This window comes from Alnus glutinosa, chromosome 7 (assembly GCF_958979055.1).
Source record: "Alnus glutinosa chromosome 7, dhAlnGlut1.1, whole genome shotgun sequence".
NCBI lineage: Eukaryota > Viridiplantae > Streptophyta > Magnoliopsida > Fagales > Betulaceae > Alnus > Alnus glutinosa.
Window position 1 is genome coordinate 10214370 of NC_084892.1, and position 18951 is coordinate 10233320.

Genomic DNA, 18951 nt, shown 5'->3' on the forward strand with positions numbered 1-18951 from the left:
TTATCTGTAACAGGTGCTATACTTCACACGCGGAGCTTATAAATGACATGCTAATTAGAAACATTTATAAAAATTAATTTACAAGGTTCTGGATTACATTTAGGACTCGATGATTAATTTTTCTTAAATCCAATAATAATGAGAGAAAGCACCAATAAGGTTCTTCTATAAAATGACTATAATTACGTGTATACTTGTGATTGACAATGCAAGCCAAGTTCTTTCTCCCTCCAATTCCTAAAGGAACGCATGGTTTAAACTGTCCACAAATCCATCAACCGCATGCCAAATTACCGGTATTTGTTTCTGGACAAAGACTGGTAAGATCACATACATCAATTCCCATTTGCATTATTGCTTTTAATTTCTTTTTTTTCTTTTTCTTGTTCTTTTTGGGTCAAATTCTTTTCCCAGCAAAGCACTCCAAATGTCAATTCTTACAAATACATTACAATGTACATGAACTTCTACACACCAATCAACACCTTTAAGGGGTTTAAAATCTGGTTTCTCCCGTTCGAAAATGCTATATACAAACACTTCTTTACTTGGGGGGTGCTGTTAGACCTGTAGAAACAAACCACGGGAAGAACAGTTAGCAAATGCTATTGGGCCTTTTAACAAAAGACTAGAAAGTGTCACAAATGTGCAAGAGAAACGAAGGGTTTTTTGGGGACTGTGATTCAGTGTACTTGCATGCTTGGATTGCAAGTGTGAGAGGACCCCTATGGGCACACCTGCCCGGGCAGACCAAAACCTGCTCGGACAGGTGAGTCCATAAGGGATCCTCTCACAATTAGCTTCCTGAATTGCTGACAATCCAAGCAGCTAATTTGCTGGGAATCCGGATCTGGATCCGGGTTTCTTCATCGCAGTTGGCAACTTGCTTTGTGATGTATATATATTCTTCTGAACAGAATACAAGTAGATATAGCTTACCCACTATTCACTCCCAAAGTCATCATAACTCAAACCTTCTGATATAGTGTCCAACCTTCTAGTGTCTCCTGAAGGCCAAAACACAATATCAGTCTCCATCTTTGCAACATGACAGACATGAAAAGTTTGGCAAAAGACTAACCTTGATGTTCTCCCCTATCACGAGAATCAAGGAAGTTTTCAGAATCAAGGAAGGGTGACCGAGGGTAACTCTCCAGTATATCTGACATTTACAGAACTATAGACATTATTACAACATGTATCAATGTTTTAGAATTGATAAAAGCTACTAATACACGTAAATTCACACATGTTCTAATGCTAACAAGATCCTGTTCGTAACTTCAGTTGATTAAAGCTACACAAAAACTCGTGCATACAGGTGATGCCAAGCTTTTAAGTTGACATCATCAACTGAACTCATAACATGGTCAGCATTTCCACCTACCAGGCTATTATTGTGAGCATCTGCACGTTTATTTGTTTTATCTTTTATGCATTTTCACTAAGACAACTATTTTTTTTTCTTTTTCTGATGAATTTATGAACTGAACTGTTAATCCATGATAAACTGGCTGAGTTCCAGCTGCCTCTTTAACTTAAACAGTAATCTTGAGCCAAAAGAAAGAAAAGTGCACACACACACACAGATACATATATATATATTGAGAGAGAGAGAGAGAGAGAGAGAGAGAGAGAGAGAAGACAAACCAGAACTCTGAGAAAAGTCGGCTGTCAGGTCTGAGAGACTGAAATTTCTAGGAATCTGACCTAAAAATCCAAATGAAGAAGTGTCCGCATCCAGAATTGGTTCAGTCAAGGGTTGTGCATTGGACTCTACGCTAGTGTAAGATGCAACAGATGTATCCCCGATTGTTGGACGCACTTCTGGGACATTTCCATCAGAATCGAACATGTAAGTAGAACTCCCTGTATATCCAGTTTCTGATTTGATCATTCCCCCATTTATCCCGTGAATCATACCCACATTTAAGCTCTGAGCTGATAGCAGATTTGGTGGGACATCAAGCCTACTAGCGTGAGTAGACATTTCCAGAGCAGTGTGCATACTTGGGTTCAATAATGATCCACCATTAGCAAATGTATTAGGTAAACTCAGACCCATAGGGTGGTGGATGTTTTCTGCCTTCACAGCCGATCTTGCATGCTCGGGGGCATAGCGAGCTGAGTTCTGGTGCACTGTCAAATAATGTAACTATTAATTGCCAATCCGAAGGAATTTTAACATCCCATAAGAGGCATGTAACTAGGAACAATTTGTGCTGGTAACAGATCCTGGAAAACTTTTAGCAGGGGGGCCTTAGAGCCCTCCTGAGCATCCTATAAATCCATCCCAGACTACCATATAACATTTTTAGCAAATTTAGGCTGCATTACAAGGGTAAGGACAAGTAATATTAACCCACATTAATAGAGGTGTAGGAGCTAGACATATCACTTGCTGATGGGTTGTCTAGGAGCTAGACATATCACTTGTCTTCTGACATTTTTCAGTACCTTGACCAATGACCTTCATCTTGTTCTTAAAAAACCCAACTTAGTTTTATTCATCTGGTGCACTTGGTCATAATCATCAATTTAACTTTAGCAATCTTTTTCTTCCTCAAGCATAGTTTACAATAATCAAGTAGGACCCACTCAAACAAGGTTGAGAAACTACACGACATTTATCACAATTGCAAAGAAAAAGGAGAGACTATAAAGGACTACTCAAAATATAATGTTTTAATATTAATCCCTAGAAAATAACCAACCAACCTTGTACCTACACCACATTACTCCCATGGTTGACATCAGATTACTGCAACAGTGGCCGACTGATCACGGTAATACAATGACAAGATGTGGTCAAGGTCGTGCAAGCTGAAGTTCAAGTCACAGTTGGACAAGATAAAATTGAAGACCATTCCTATTCCTCTCTCTAGACTGTCTCATATCATTCTACTTTTCGCATGTTCTCGAACTTAAAAGAACTAGCGACACCTTCTATAGTATCGCACCAATTTTTTAAAAATTTTTAGTAAACCGTATTTTTTCTTTAGGTAAAATTCTAGTGACCATCCAAGTTCCTTAATAAGTACTACTACTACTACTATTACTAGTAGTAGCAGCAGCAGCAGCAACAGCCATAGTAGTAATAATTATGATTAGGAAAATTAATTAAAGAAAAGTGCGGTTGAATACTAGCACGCAAGTATACAAGAGATGACACTGAAAGAAAAGAACTAAAGAAGAAACATAGAAAAACAAATGTGCGAGGGAAGAATACAAGTCTTAATGCTATAATATTCATCTCTAAGAGCAGAAAAGAACTCTATATTTTTAATGACAAAGCAAATTGTCTGTAATCCAGTGATTAAAAGAACATTTTCATTTAGGAAAGCAGCCAGAAACTCAAGCAGAAGCTGAAAGGCTGTATTTCTGGGGCTAATTTAATGATGCAACAAAAAAGACATGATTTGCGGTACAGAATAAGAAATAAAAGGAAGAAGATCCGGGCTGCACAGGAACTGACAACAGTAAAATGAAACTTACAAAAACTAAAAGCTACAGACACAACCAAACCTAGAAGTATGGCCCTGGGCCAAATGGACTTCTACAAATTACAGAAATGACCATCATTAGTAAACATGAATAAGGTCTTACAGGGTGAGATATGAGATCCATTTGAAGTAGGTAATGAAGCAACTCCAGTTGGATCTATCTGACGCATTAACTGCACCTGTTGCTCAAGCAACCTGTTGAATTCATTTATTTGGTGCTTCACCATCAAACGAAGATAATACGCCTTGAAGAATTCTCGGTTTTCTTCTTCAAGCTTCTGCCAAACTGAAAGACGAGCAAGTTACCAAGTTTGTGAAGGGAAGAAAGACACAACAAATACATATGAATTTACAAATAAAGTACTTAAGAGTGGGAAAAAAGCTTTCAAATTTCAAAAGTTATTTCTCCAATGTTACAAATTTACCAGTTTGAAACCACAGTGAGAAATTTATGAAATTTGGATTTGATATCTCATCATTGATTCATGAATCAACAACAAAAGCAATATTTTTTTCAAGTAAAAGACTAGAGCTATAAGTTTGTAGCAGTACACCAATCCCCAATTGCAACAAGTTGGCTGATGACTTCAATACCCCATTGTGCCAATGAGAAAAAAGTTCTTTTAAGATACAACATTGTTTTCAAAGTTAAAAAGTCAAAATTACTTGGTAAACACATAAGATAGCTACATGGGGTATCTCCATCTTGAATAATTGAGTTAACAAAAACCCTAAACGCTGTAAAGAAAGCCCTAAAAGCAGCATGAATGTAAAGCTTCAGCCTGCAAAATAGAAGATTTGTTTCAGCAACTGACCTTCAACATGCTATCGTTTCTCCTCTTTTCTTAACTTTTTTGACTTATGTAATTCTAGAAGTTAATTTTCTACCTCTTCTTACACTAACTTGTCAAAAATATATATTAAAAAAAAAATCAGCGAATTAATTTTTAATCCAGCAATTTCAGCGTTTTGGAGAGAGAAATAAACCCATATTCTTGTAAATTCTAGCAGTTGCATTAAAAGGGAATAATGCAAAGTAAACCAACTCATATATGTTTTGCACATTAAAAAGAAAAAATAAAATGCACATAACGCCCGCCAATCAAATAAGTACTCATGGTTACCAAGTTCTGTAAAACCAGGCTCTATTTTGGCTTGATCCAACAGCGTCTCCACAACTTCCTTCTGATTCATGTATAGCTGAAGACATCGTTCTATAAGATTTTGCACCTGAAATCAGACACATATAGGCGCCAAAAAAAAAATATATCATTGATCAGAACAGCATTCTATGATTCAAACAAATAAATCAAACTCTTAAGGAAATAATTCACAAAGAATTCCCACAATTCAAAAGAGCAGTTAAAGAAGAAAAAAAAATTAAAAAAAAAACAATTTTGAAATTCAAGCACAATAACAGTTTACCAGTTGTATATCTTGCCGCGAGACCCTTCTAACGGATCCACTCGACATATTCGGAGGCAGCTCCGCACTCCAACAACACTCGCGCAAAAACACTAGGAGAAATTATAACAGCAACCGCAATGATCCAGTGAAAATATTGAGAGCTTAATTTGCACGCCAAAGCTCCTCCACTTCAGCTTTTCACACGGAGCTTTTCGAACCCTAATGCGCAAAGAGTCAAAAACAAATCTAAATATCGACCGGTAAAAAAAGCTGAAAAAAATATAAATATATATATATATATACAAAGCGGCATGAAATTCGAGGGTTTGAATACGCCGTGATATGAATCAATTGGCACAATACGACTTGGAAAAAACGTTTGCAGAGGAAATTCGAAATTAGAACGACGGAATTTTTGAGAGAGGTTCGAGAAATTTGGGATTCGCTCGATCTTACCGGAAATGAATGGAGATTGTGAAGGTCACGCAGGTGCTTGCTTTTTATGATGGAACGCTGAGATCAACTTGTGACACTATAAAAGATTTTCTGGGGCTTTTCTTTTTTTCTTTTTTTTTTGGGGGGGTGATAGAGCTATTAGAGCGGAATAGTGACACGTGGCTAAGGTAGGGCCGACTGGGAAGATCAAACAATTTGGACTGTCGTGTTTACCATCTTATCCGTCGTTGATATGGGGTCAATGTTCGGTCAAAGGCAAGGTCTCTTTCTCTATGACAAAATGTTCCCTTGGAGTTGGTGAAATTATGCTACAAAGTACAAAGCATGTTGCAAAATTCTTGTAAATTGATAAATCTATAATCGATTTGGTATTGCGATTTCGTAGATAAAAAATATGATTTTAAACCGAATTGCATAATATAGATCATTTGAGATTGCGTTTCTAAAAAATTGATAAATCTACGTTTTCAAATTGCAAGTAAGGAGGTATTTTTTTGAAAACGCATAATTTTAAAGGCTAAACTGCGATTTTGCCAAACGCTTAACTGTATTAGTTTTATTTTTTTGGCTTCATTCAAGTAACAGAAGTTTGTAAGTTTTGAGAAGAAAAACTTAGTCTGTCCGAACAGCCAGAAGCCGTGTCAGGACAAGACTTACAGAAAGTTCAGAATTCTTCATGTATTCGGACAACCAGAAGCCGTGTCCAACAGGACTTACAGAAAGATCAATTCTCCTCATGTGTCCGGAATGCCAGAAACCATGTCCAGACAGAACTTACAGGAAGTCTATTTTTCTTCTTGTGTTTGGACAAATGGTTTTCTTGTTCGAACCGATGTTACAAAAAGTTTACTATCTTTGTTGTGTTCGGATGCAGTAATAACCTATACGGACGTTGTCGCATAGAAATCCATTCTGACTTGTATTAGAGTTTCTAAAGCCTATTTAAAGAGGTTTCCAAGCAGAAGTTTACTGAGAGTTATATTCTGAAATTCTATGTGCTAAGAAATGGTTTTAGACCTGGATTGATTTACGATGTATCTCACTTAGAGTTTTTAGTTCAACCATCAACTTTGAACAATTGAAGGCAACTAATGTTCCAATTAAGGAAGATTAAGAAGAATAACTCTAAAGAGGTTCTGAAAAAGAAGCAAACAAGTGGGTCACTTGTTATAATTCAAGAGTGTGACGACTGCAAAGATTTTATAAGTATGAACATCTTGTAATTCGTTGTTTCTTTGTATTAATTGATTTATTAGGTTTGGCTGCCTCAGAGTGATTTTTCTTTTTAAATTTTAAAGAGTTTCCACTCCATAACCAAATATTTATGTTAACTGCTTTACATATTTGATGAATTGTTTGATTGTAGTTGGTTTGGAGTCTATTTATTATTTTTAGATAGGAGTATAATTGACATTTTACTTATTTTCCTCCAAAATTTAACATATTATTTTAACAGAAAGGGTTAGATAAATTTGGCATCAATTGTAACTTTTTAACATTTAGAAATACTTTTAATTTAAGTATAAGTATTAGAAATATTCTAATTCATAATTACTTTAGTGCTAATTACGTATTGGACACTTTATGGAGAAATAATATTCTCAAAATACAATTTATGAGAACATAATTTCAGTTATGCTTGATAAATAAGAGGAACCTTTTTCTTAATTAATGTCAATTAATCTTTTGTACACATGATGATTAAGCGAATTTGTCAACTTGTTCCAACATATATATTAACATGACCATGACGTGTATAAAGCAAAATAATCTGGTAGGTCCCATCCTATCCACAATTTAACTATTTTTTCATGAATATCAACTTCTAGTAGACTCTATACAAAATATAATATATATATATATATGATGAATACAAACTAAAACGAGTCAAACTGGTCATGTTTGGGTCGTAACAGGTCAAATATATCGTGTCAGTTAGGTCAAACATGTCGGTTTTTTTTTTTTTGGGCCCAAAAGTGACAAATGGGTCGAGCCGTTTCTTAAACGGGTTGGGTCAAATTAGGTCGCTGGTCATGTTCAGTTTGGCCCTTAATGTGTGGCGTGTCAAACGGTGTCGACCCGAACCCAAACCGTCAACCCGAATGGCCACCCCTAATTTAGTTAGGCGGGATGAAATTCTTCCACACAAGAAAATAGAAATTTAAGAAGGGAATTATTATCTCATTTTATGTAATTCTTAGATCTAATGACTCAAATTAACTTGGGTAGAGGGAGGGCCGGGGAGGAGAAGAATTCTTAGGGCTCGTTTGGGTGTTTCATTTTTTGTATTATATTTTACTATATTCTATTATGTTTAAAATTGTGAATACTAAAAAAATTTGAGTTTTAAAATTATGTTTGGATGGTTTAGAGAATTTGAAACAAAATTTGAAAAAATGTTTTGGAAGTGTAAATAATTGAGAAAAATATATATAAAATGATTTTTTTATTATTAAAAAATTAAAAAAATGATTTTTTTTAAAAAAAAATTAAAAAAATGATTTTTTTTTTTTTAAAAAAAAAAAAAAACAAAATTTGGTGGTTTTTGAAACACCAGTAGGGGTGGCCAACCACCCCCAACAACTGTTTGGGAGTGGCTGAGCCACCCCCGAATTAGATGGGGGTGGTTGACTACCCCCGAAATCACTTGGGCACGCCAAACCATTCCCTAGAGCCACCCCCCATTAATTTTGAGGGTGGCCGATCCACCCTCGGACACCTAGGGGTGGTTCAGCCACCACCCTTAGATGGCCAAGGGTGGCTCGACCAACCCTGGGTTTTTATTTATTTTTTATTTTTTTTATCTTTCGTTTTTTAATTTTTTTTTTAGTTGGGTTAAATTTTTTTAAGTTTGGTTAAAAACATGTCAAAAAGCGGGTCAAGTAAACCCGCTTGCAATTTTAACTTTAAAAACCCACTTAAACAATTTTTTCAAACATAATAAAATATAATACAATATAATATAACACACAAACATGCCGTTAGTTTCTCTTAAATTTCATCACAATTTTACCTTCATAAACATAAAAGGCACATTTTCTTTTCACACACAAAATCAACCTATTTCACACACATACATGTATTATGAATTTCATCTAAATATACTTATACACACAAAAACAATCTACTTTAAGTTACTCATTTCATGTGATAAAAGCATTAAAAAAAAAAAAATACAATCTTGTTGAGGAAGTTGAGAAGTCCACTAGGGGGTATACATGTGGACATATATTTAAAAGCCTGCATCTGCTATCCGCAACTATCTGTTATCCATTATCCGCATATGCGGATGCGGATAGCAGTTTTAGGGTATGCAGATGCGGTTATGTACTGCATACACATACCCTTTATATAAATATATATTTCTTATATATATTATATTTAATAAATTTACTAAAATGACACCGTTTTGGTTTTGGATAAGGTATAGGTTATGTTTATGGTTTTGTTGGCTGTATTATTTTCTCATATGATACTTGAGCAAAAATGCAAAAGTAATGTGAAATCAATATATTTTCAAATTGTTAGAGCTTAAAAAAAGGCCAAAAACACTAAAACTCGGCCTAGATTATTTTTCAAAATCATTCAAAATAAGCCCTAATAGAAACCCAAAGAAGACCCAAAAGACCTATTAAATAATATGTAGATAGCAAATAATAACCGCAATATTTGCGCAGATGCAGTTAGTAAAAACATGATGCAGATGCGAATATCTAAAAGTGATATCTGCATTTTGCTGATGCGGTTAGTTGCGGATATTGTAGATAACTGCATTCACATGTACACTCCTAAAGTCAACCTCTACCTGCTTTAGTAACCATTATTATGATTGTTTTTTAGTTATATAATTATTTTAGTTAAAATATTGGTGTAAAGTAAAATGTTGCTCAAATATTCAAGTAAGTTTAGAAAAATTAAAATTAGAACAATGGAAGTTGAGAGAGGCTTGGAGCAATTTGGGATTCGCTCAATTTTGGGATTCGCTCAATCTCAAAGCAATAATATATATATGTCAAATGTTCAATATTATACAATTTAGAAAAAAAATAAATAAATAAATAAATGCAATTGGAGTTTTGGACACCAGTTCCAACACTTACTAGAACTCAATGGATTTTGGGAAGGTCATGTAGTGTGTTTGCTTTTTTTTTTATGATGGAATGCTGAGATCAAGTTGTAGCAGTATAAAGATTTTTGGGGATGGGTTGTGCGACACCTTGAGGTGCAGTGCACCACAATGGTGCATGCACAGGGCTCGACCTTCACACAGTAAACCTAGTTTAGACTCAAATTTCATTTTTTTCGTAAGTCTCATGTTTTGTCCAAATTGTACAAATAATATACAATTTGAATCCTTATGAGTAGTATATTTTTATCTATTTAAAAATGTTTGATGAAAAAACATAAGGCAGTAAAACAATTGCCCACACTTTCGGCCTCTGAAACTTTGATTTTAACTTTCTCCTACTTTACTCATCCAACGATCACGAAATGTTGGGAACATGTTTATGGTTTCATAATATATAACATGCTCAAGTATTGTGGCCCCAATCAACCGTTTGATATGTGTGCCATGTGAGACCCAAAAATGCAAAATATAAAAATAAAAATAAAATAAAATAAAAAATTCATCAAATAGGCGTGTACAACCAACGAAAACAATTATAATAGTTAAGATACCAATGTTAGAAAACATAGAAACATACTTCCAGGATTTTTGACCTGTTATTTCACATTGGGATAATGCCTCCACTTTCAATCTCTTATCAACTCGGGGCGGTGTTTGCTACTAGAGCAAATCACATACTTTCCACAATCTAAATGCTTCACACTAAGAAAATAGGATAGAGAAAGAGATTTCTTTGGTCTCATTCTTGGTTGCACAAAGCTGAAAGTTTTTTCACAATCTTTCATGCTTCCACAAAAATGTTGGGGGTCATTACCTTTTCCCCCCATGAACTACCGGTCTGTATCATTTTGCCCCCATGAACTACCACTTCGACCAAAAAAGAGCATCAAACTACCATCTTTACATACTTTGGCCATTCCGTCAGGGAATCCCGTTAACTTGGATGAAATATGCCATTTTTTACCGTTAATTTTGATTTAAAGACCAAAATGCCCTCTATAGTAATTAATAAAAAATATTAAAATTAATATATTTAAAAAAAAAAAAAAAAAAAAAAAAAAAAAAAAAAAAACTGAAGGAAAAGGGGTGGCGGCAGGCATTCCTGAGGTGGCCTACGAGCCACCCCCAGAGGTGGCTCCGCTTTTCCTTTAGTTTTTTTGTTTAAGATGAGGGTATTTAGGTCATTTTTGAAATTGAGTTGGGGCATTTTAGTCTTTGCATGAATTAGACTGACAGAAGGGGCCAAAGCATGTAAAGATGGTAGTTTGATGCTCTTTTTTGATCGAAGTGGTAGTTCGTGAGGGCAAAATGACATAGGCCGGTAGTTCATGGGGGAAAAATATAATTACCCCAAAATGTTGTAATCAACTATATTTAACACACTATTCAGCATGTAACGTTCAAACGTTACATGCACTATTCTCTCATTTAATGTGTTGTGCATTACCCTTTGGGCTGCCAACGGTGGGGGCCTTATATTTACTACATGTTGCAATGTCACTAAGGATTGATTTTCATAATTTTCTCAATCTTTTAATGAATGGTTGTTCAACCAACTAGTTGTGTAGCAATTTTTTTGTTAGTTTTATATATAGTCCAAAAGATGCTCTTATCTTGATTTCATGTGTTAGGAGCAATGATTGAGATTAAGTGGGAGAATCTAATAGTTGGGAGATAAAGCAAAAAAAATAGGAAAGTGGGAAAGATATGGGAAATGTAAAAAATGCTAAATGCGTAGCATCAAAGTGGTTGGGCAAATTAGATACTAGGGATACAGAAAGAACGATTCATATTAAATGATCCTGATCGTGCGACTAACAAATAGGCGTTGGAAGAATAGAGAATATGTGTGAAAAATGTGACCTAAATGAGTTAGAAATTGACATGAGAATGACAATACGTGTGGGGTTGGCCAAAGCGGGTTGAATTAATTGGGATGAGGAGAGTTTGAAGTTAAATTCAATAGGGTCAAACTGTGTGGGTCACACAAAGTTTGGAAAATTCTGTTTGGGTTTGATTTTATAAAAGTTTGAATTATATTGTTTAAAAAAGGGAACGGATTTGGGGAAAAAAAAAAGTTTGATCATTTTTCTATTGAATTCTCAGAGGCCTTGGCTTCCTCCAATCAGCCATAAACATTTCACTTAATCAATTCTTGCAATCAACATTCTCGATCAATTACATTATATTTTCATCTTAATTCATTGTTCTTTATTTATTTAGCTATTACCCTAGCTAGAAAAAGAAAAGAAAAGAAAAAAAGTAGACCAACACGTTTCAGAAGCCCACATTCAAACATCCCGAATGACCAAACCACTCACACACTGGCCACTATGAGTTCTCTCTCTCTCACTCTTTGTTACTTTCTAACTATTTCATATATATGAATTTAAACTGTGAGCTCTCTCTCTCTCTCTCTGTTTTGAACATCTTAAGCTGTGAGTTGTTTATTTAACTCAAAGTATGAATTACAACACTGTTTGTTACCACTGAAGCTTAGAAAGATACCACCACATAATTCTCCCTAATGAATATCCTAGTCATGGTAGCCATAGGAGCAGAGTTAGCAAGGTGCGAGAGGGGGCAAAAGCCCCCCTATCCCACCCAAAATTCCTTTAGCCCAACTAGAATTTTTATAACTTCATTGGTTTCCCACCCTCACTCATTCACTAAGGGACGACAGTCTCTCAGACTCAAAGGGCTGAGCTATAATGAACGTTGGTGCACATAAGGAAGAGATTATCAGATATGGAGAACAAATGATGAAAGTCAACAGATATGAGCATGAAATGGTAGAAATCGTGGTTACTATTGGGATTATATGTATAAAACATAGCGAAAAAATTACAGGAAAAAAAATCAAGAGAACACGACTAAGAATCATGTATAATAACAAAAAAAAAAAATGCAAGAAAAGCATACTCACAATGCAAGTTTGCTAACACAAGGAAGATGGAGATTGATTTGATTTCTTTTCTCCTTCTCACCAAACATGGCTAGAGTTTACATTTTGAGACCTCTAAACTTTCTCCCCAATATTTGATTCAAAGGCGAAGAGTGTGGGTTCTCAAAATTGTGCATCATTAGCCTATCTAAGTTCTCTATTTATAGGCACATGTAACGTAATTGAAGTTGGATTAGGAAAAACCCTAGCACCTACTCGATATACGCGACTACTAGGTTAGTGTGCTTGAGTCATTAGGTCAAACCCAATATGGGTAATAATCAGCTTGGATTACCTATATGAAAAAATAAAACTAGCTTCAATAGGCTTAAGATATTTGTGATCTCATAACATGTCTTAGGTTATTATTAATTATAATTAATTCCACTAAATAATTATAATTGTACTCTAGTTTATTATTCAAATACTATCAATGACTTCTTATATTTTGCATTTGACCCCTTTATGAAATAATTCGTAGTCGAATTAAAGTCATAAAATAAATGTCACTTTAAATTACTGCCTCTTGATAATTGAGTACCCAATTTAATCATTTGGTTATTCTCGTACTTGTGAGATCTCATTTCACTTTGTGCATATAGTTTTAGTAACTCTTACTAGAACACTTAAGCCTGAAATTAAGAGTACCCGTTCCATTAAATCTATCTCAAATTGATAGTTCATATCGCTTTGATTAAATCAAAGGATTGTGAAGTCTATTTTGAGGAATGGTGTTTTGACAATGCTACATGTAATCACTTAACACATAAATTTTGACTATGAAAGATCTCACTCCTAAATGTATCAAAGTGACCATCACTTCATTTTGAATTCATATTTGTCTTACAATTGAGAGTCAATACTATAAGTAGTTGTGAGTTAAAGTTATTATTTTGAAAACAGTTATAAAAGAATAACAACTCACGTGGTTCGTTTAGTGTATTGTATCCACACCAACATATTAATTACGAGTCTTCACTTTACATTATCAACATAGATCATTATAATTGATATGATATAGTCTTATTAAATAGAATGTCCAATTCCATTACTTAGTATAAACTATAAGTTTATAAGTTACAAGGTTTATGGTTTAAGATATTCTGTGTGATAATTTTATTAACACACATTGAATCATATTCAATATAACTTATGGACTTACATATATATGACCAATAATAAGGTTAAATACATTGTTGCCCCATGAATTTTGATAACTTTATTTTTTTTCCACATCGATTTCATTTTCAATCATAGATAGTACCTCGTTTATGGGCATATAAAGAAATAGTACATTCGTCCATCTACCGTCAAGAACCCTAATGGAGTTTCACATCAAACCAATCAAAACTTGCCACATGTCATATACCTTATTAAAAAAAAAAAAATTTAAATACTTTAATTTAAAAATCAAGAAAAAAATAATTTAAAAATAAAAAATGAAAATGGGGCAGCCATTAATTTTAATTCTAATTCATTTTTGGTTTTTGGTTTTTTTTTTTTTAAGAAATATCTTTGAATAACATCAATATTTTGCTTGACGGTAATTAATTGAAGGTTTTGTTGTGTACTTGTGCTTGGGTTTTAAGTTGATGTATCTTTTAAATTTTATGAGTAATTTTTTTAGTATCTTTTAAGCTGATAAATAAGCAGCTTCCCGTAAGAATTAGTTAGTATCTTTTAATGTTTTAGTGTGTTATTAACGTTTTTTAATTGATATAAATTGTAATGCTTTTGGATCTAATTTAGGATGAAAAAAGCCCAACTAGCCTGTTAAAGGAAGCATGGGTACGCTGATTTGTAAACTGGCCCAATAACTTTAAAATCAGTGAAAAGTAAGTCCACTTAGGTTGGGCCCAACCCAATTGGATTTTTTTTTTTTTTTTTTTTCCAATGGATGATTTGAAAGTTGTTATTGTAGCATTGGCATTAGGTGATGACACAGACGTGTTGACGTGTCAAATGAGACATACATGTCAAATGGCAAATCGTTATTTTTGACCGTAAAGTGATAGAGTGACATGTTTAAAATTTGGATAAAACTTAAGAACCCTATTTTTGAAATTAAAAATCTAAATCAAATAAAAACTTAGGGACGAAATTATTTAATTTTTCCTTGTATTTACTGTGGCGCATTCATTTGATTTGTGTGTTACCATTCGTTACAAAGAAAAGCTTAGTTTAGGTTGTCCCCTCAAACAAAAAAACCTGGTTCTACTCATATTCTTACCATGCTTTGTGAAATGCTCCTTCAAACCTTCAAAGTTTGTTATTCACTTAATGGGACTTAAGACTTTCACTTGCAAAGAGGTCAGCATGTTAACACCCAAACAACCAGTGACCTTCAATAAATATATATATATATATATATAGGGGCGGAGCCAGCCATGGGCTTGTTGGGCTTGGGCCCTCCAAGCCCAAGGTTTTTTTTTTTTTTTTTTAAAAAAAATAAAATTAAAATTAAAATTTTACCACTTTTTTGATATGTCTGAAGATCAAAAACATCAATAAATGATATTTCAATTATTAGGAGAGCAAAATAAAAGGTTTTTAGCTTTTTTTAAAGGAAAAACTAAATTCTATCACTTCAAAGTTCAAACTATAATCTCATTAGCAATACTTTCATTCCAACCCAATCATATGCCCTCAAATCTCACTTCCCCCCTTCACAAGCATCAACCAAACCAAGTAATGCACTGAGAAGCCCAACCCATCAGAGAAAAGTCCAAAAGAAATGCTAGAATGAATGCCTACAGCCCAAGTTCAATTTCCACTTTTGCTATCTCAATCTCTTTTCTTCTATTTTGAATTTCTAATCTTCAATTTTTTATTTTTTATTTTTTAAAATAAAAATTCTGTTTTCTTACCTTAATTTCTTTTCCTTTACCTAAAAAAGAAATATAAAAGAGGACTCTGTTTCTTTCTTAAATTCTTTTTAATCTTCGTTATTCTTACCTATCATCTTGTCCATTTTAAAAGTAATGATACGTACTATACTTTAATCGCACTCCTATTTTTCTAGATAATGATTGATATAAGAACTGATGAATACTGCCACATCAGCCTGGTGACAAAATACCTTTAAATATATATATTAACAATGACTTATCCAATAATTGATGGACACTCACATTAGTTCAATGTGATGAGAGTTTAGTACGTAGTATTACTCGTTCATTCAATGTGTATAGAATTCACATGGTGAATGAGTGACACAGAGAGCACCAAAGAGTAATGCTGAAAACCACAACCTCATCACATCGGGCTGACATAGTAGTGTCATCAACCCCTGGATTATTTATTTATTTATTTATAACAAGGAGTTATGGACACTACCACATTAGCTTAGTGAGATAGGAATGTGGTTTTTAACATTTCTCAAAAGAAAAATTTACCCTTTTTGCAATGAGTCTTCCATCTCCCAATTAATTGAGAAGCTTAGAGAACTTTGTGGAGCAAAATGTGCCTTCCAACTTCATATCACTTTTAAGCATGTCTTTTAAGAGCAGTGTTACATACTATACAAGTATCTCGCAAGAATCCCAAAAAACTCATGTGGCAAGATTTAATTTCCATTCTTTTATAACAAGATGTTCATTAAGAGAAATGTTACATACATTCTTACTCTCTAACATGACATGAAAAATTATTATTGAATCCCAAATTCTATAGTGATTCAGTAAAATCTAATAGTGATTTTTAGTACCACGTTAAAGAGTGTTAAAATGAGTAAAAATGAGAGCACGCGTGGCATTTCTCGGTTATTAAACCTTGCCACGTCTGTTTTATAAGATATTTATGAGATATTTCTTCGGTTTATAGCATTACTCAATCTTTTAATCTCACAAGACAGCTTCAAGGAGCAAAATACGACACCCATTTCCCTATCAATTGGAGGGCTAGATTGGATTCAAATCGAAATGCCTTTATTTGTGTTGTACCTAAAAAAAATAAAAAATAAAAAATAAAAAATCTATTATTGCTGTACAATCTCCAATGATCTCACATTTTTGAGATACGAAGTTCATTTTAATCGTTTTCTATTTCTTTTTTGGTTATAATTAGTGGAACAAAATTGGATTGAAATATTTTCATGTAAAATGTATACATGAAACAGCTCTCTCTACACTCCTATTGACCCTGTATTAACCAGCGCACAGTTTAAGATTAAAAAAAAAAAAAAAAAAAAAAATTATAAAAATTACATTGTTCAGATCAAAGGGGAAAATTATTTTCATGATTAATCATCAGACCACTGTGGTGACGCCATTGTATCTGGGTCTTGTTCTTTCAGGTGAAAGCCCTTCTTCCAAGGCCTTCCTCTTGTTACTATTGCTATGTTGGTGGTGGTGTTGTTGCTGTTGCTGTTGCCGCTGCGGGTGTTCTTCTTGTGATTGAAGAACTGGGTTTCCTGATTCATCATCATCATCATCTGTGTTTTCTTGTTTTTGATCCTTCAATTTTGTTTTCATTATATGTGGCTTAAGCCTATTCACATCTGATAGTCTTACTGGCTTCAAGAAAAACTCTTCTGCTCCTTCTTCCAAGCATCTGTTGCCAATCATACCCATTAATCACATTTACCTCATAAATCAATTTTTCTCAGACACCCACAACTTCCCAAGAAAAGAAAAGAAAAGAAAATTCTGTTACTTTTTTTTTCTCTATTACCTGTTGATTCTTGAAGGCACATTCTCAGATGACATAATCACCACTGGTATGTTTCTCAGGGAAGAAGACTCCTGCAAAATCAGAGAGAATCCTGTAAATATGGAGAAGTATGCAGACCACAACAAGACATTGTCATGGATGACATGAGGAAGGCCCATGTGATGGATGTGAGTGAAGTCAAAGAACATCTTGGACCCTGATTTGTTTGGATCAAAGGTAGTTGGGAAAATATATTCCAAGAGATTTTCTTTGAACTTGTGGTGACACGAGGACCCAGATGGGAAACTTAGAAAAGCATATTAATTTGGAATGCAGATTACTTTAGTTTTTGGAAAGTTTTGACACGCACTAATGTTTCGTGAAAGAGAGAATGATATCAATGGAAAAAGGTTGAGAGAAAAAGGGTGGGAATATCATGGCGGAAGAGAAAGAGGACAAAGCATACCTTGATTTTCCTGAGCAAATCATAGCCTGTCATGCCAGGCATACAGTAATCTGTAATAATAAGATTCACTTCCACTTCCTGGAAAAGCACAAAAAAACAAGGAAATTCAGATATCCAGGAAAAAAATAACAGGAAATGGTAGGGAATCTCAGACGCACAGAGAAACAGAGAGGGCTAAAATGAATCTTACCTGATGATTGTTTGGGAAAACAGGGGCTGTATTTGGGTTGCTTTGGTCATCTTCATGCAAACCCAGAAACTCTAGAGCCTTTGTACCAGAATCAACTGTAGTAACTGCCATGAAAAAGGAAGAAAAAAAAACAAAAAAAAAAAGGGGAAGGTCAATAACCAAGAAACAAAACAATGACCCATGAATACAGAGAGATTCTTGTGAAACTGTTTCATATTGTGTTTGGCCAACCTTGATACGATGAGGTCTTGAGGAGCTTCTCAATCAGCTTTCTATCTATGAGGCTGTCATCAACAGCCAAAACATGAAACTGCGACTCGGTAGCCATGCCCATTGCTCCAATTACAGTTCCAAGATCAAAGCCAAAGCCAGAGATCGAATAGAGAAGAATAATATTAAGAAACAGGGGATATATCCAGAGGAACTCTGCTTTTCTCTCTGTAGTCTGATTTGTGAAAACTATGGGAGGAGGAGAAACCGAAAAGAAGAGCTTTGTATTGAAATAAGACCCACCAAAATCCACATCCCACAAAGCAAGATCCGACCGGATTTCATCCCAAATCTTGAATAAATTTGTTTACAAGTTTTAATTTAGAATTCCAGGGCAAGGCAAAGCAAAGGAAAGCAAGGCAAAATAAGCAACTGAAAAAACAAATAATAAAAGAATAAAAAAAAATAAAAATCCTTTGTGAATATTTTTTAAGTTGATGGAAGGGTGAGGTTCATTTATAGTAAGAAATGAAAAGAAAAAAATAATGAGAAATACAAAAGGGCAAGTTGAAATGAGAGGGGATGTGGGGGAGGTGGGTAAGGGCAAGGGGGGTGGGGCCCAGGAAAATCCCCCCAGAGATACAGGTGAGGTCAGCAGAGGTGCCTTTTTCCCTTGGTGTGAAATCATGTGGCGCTTACCATATCTTGAGCAGGTGGGGGAGAGTGGTGGCAATTTGGCAAAGAGAGGGCAATTTCTTTTGATTCCCTTTTAAGATTTGCTTCCCATGCCCATCCATCTTCTCCCCCCCTTTTAATAATAATATATCATTCATTTCATACCATACATTCATCATTCATGCATCTCAACCAAATTTTATGCACACCTCACTCACCTGCCATGCCATCATCTAACCCGACCCATTAACCATCATTCAATGCCCAACCCGGATCCTTTTTTTTTTTTTTTTTTCTTCTATTCCAATAATCAATATGATA

General features: G+C 34.4%; 2 protein-coding genes across 5 annotated transcripts; both read right to left on the reverse strand.

Annotated features, from left to right (window-relative positions):
- Window positions 1–318: 318 nt before the first annotated feature.
- On the reverse strand, window positions 319–5479 carry LOC133874109 (uncharacterized). Of its 4 annotated transcripts, none has more exons than XM_062311940.1 (8): window positions 5367–5479; window positions 4929–5129; window positions 4628–4733; window positions 3607–3789; window positions 1651–2139; window positions 1082–1162; window positions 940–1007; window positions 319–567 (listed from the first exon to the last, which is right to left on the reverse strand). In XM_062311940.1, exons 2-7 carry the CDS (start codon window positions 4974–4976, stop codon window positions 943–945), a joined length of 972 nt encoding a protein of 323 aa, XP_062167924.1. In that variant the 5' UTR covers window positions 4977–5129; window positions 5367–5479; the 3' UTR covers window positions 319–567; window positions 940–942. The 4 variants fall into 4 exon arrangements, with proteins under 4 accessions (XP_062167924.1, XP_062167925.1, XP_062167927.1 ...); XM_062311941.1 differs by lacking the exon at window positions 5367–5479 and adding an exon at window positions 5214–5360; XM_062311943.1 differs by lacking the exon at window positions 5367–5479 and adding an exon at window positions 5245–5344.
- Window positions 5480–16514: 11035 nt separating this feature from the next.
- Window positions 16515–18456, reverse strand: LOC133874237 (two-component response regulator ARR9). The gene is made up of 5 exons (XM_062312108.1): window positions 17977–18456; window positions 17746–17849; window positions 17556–17633; window positions 17111–17181; window positions 16515–16990 (listed from the first exon to the last, which is right to left on the reverse strand). The coding sequence occupies exons 1-5, from the start codon at window positions 18077–18079 to the stop codon at window positions 16687–16689; spliced, it is 660 nt and encodes a 219-aa protein (XP_062168092.1). The 5' UTR covers window positions 18080–18456; the 3' UTR covers window positions 16515–16686.
- Between the last annotated feature and the right edge of the window lie 495 nt (window positions 18457–18951).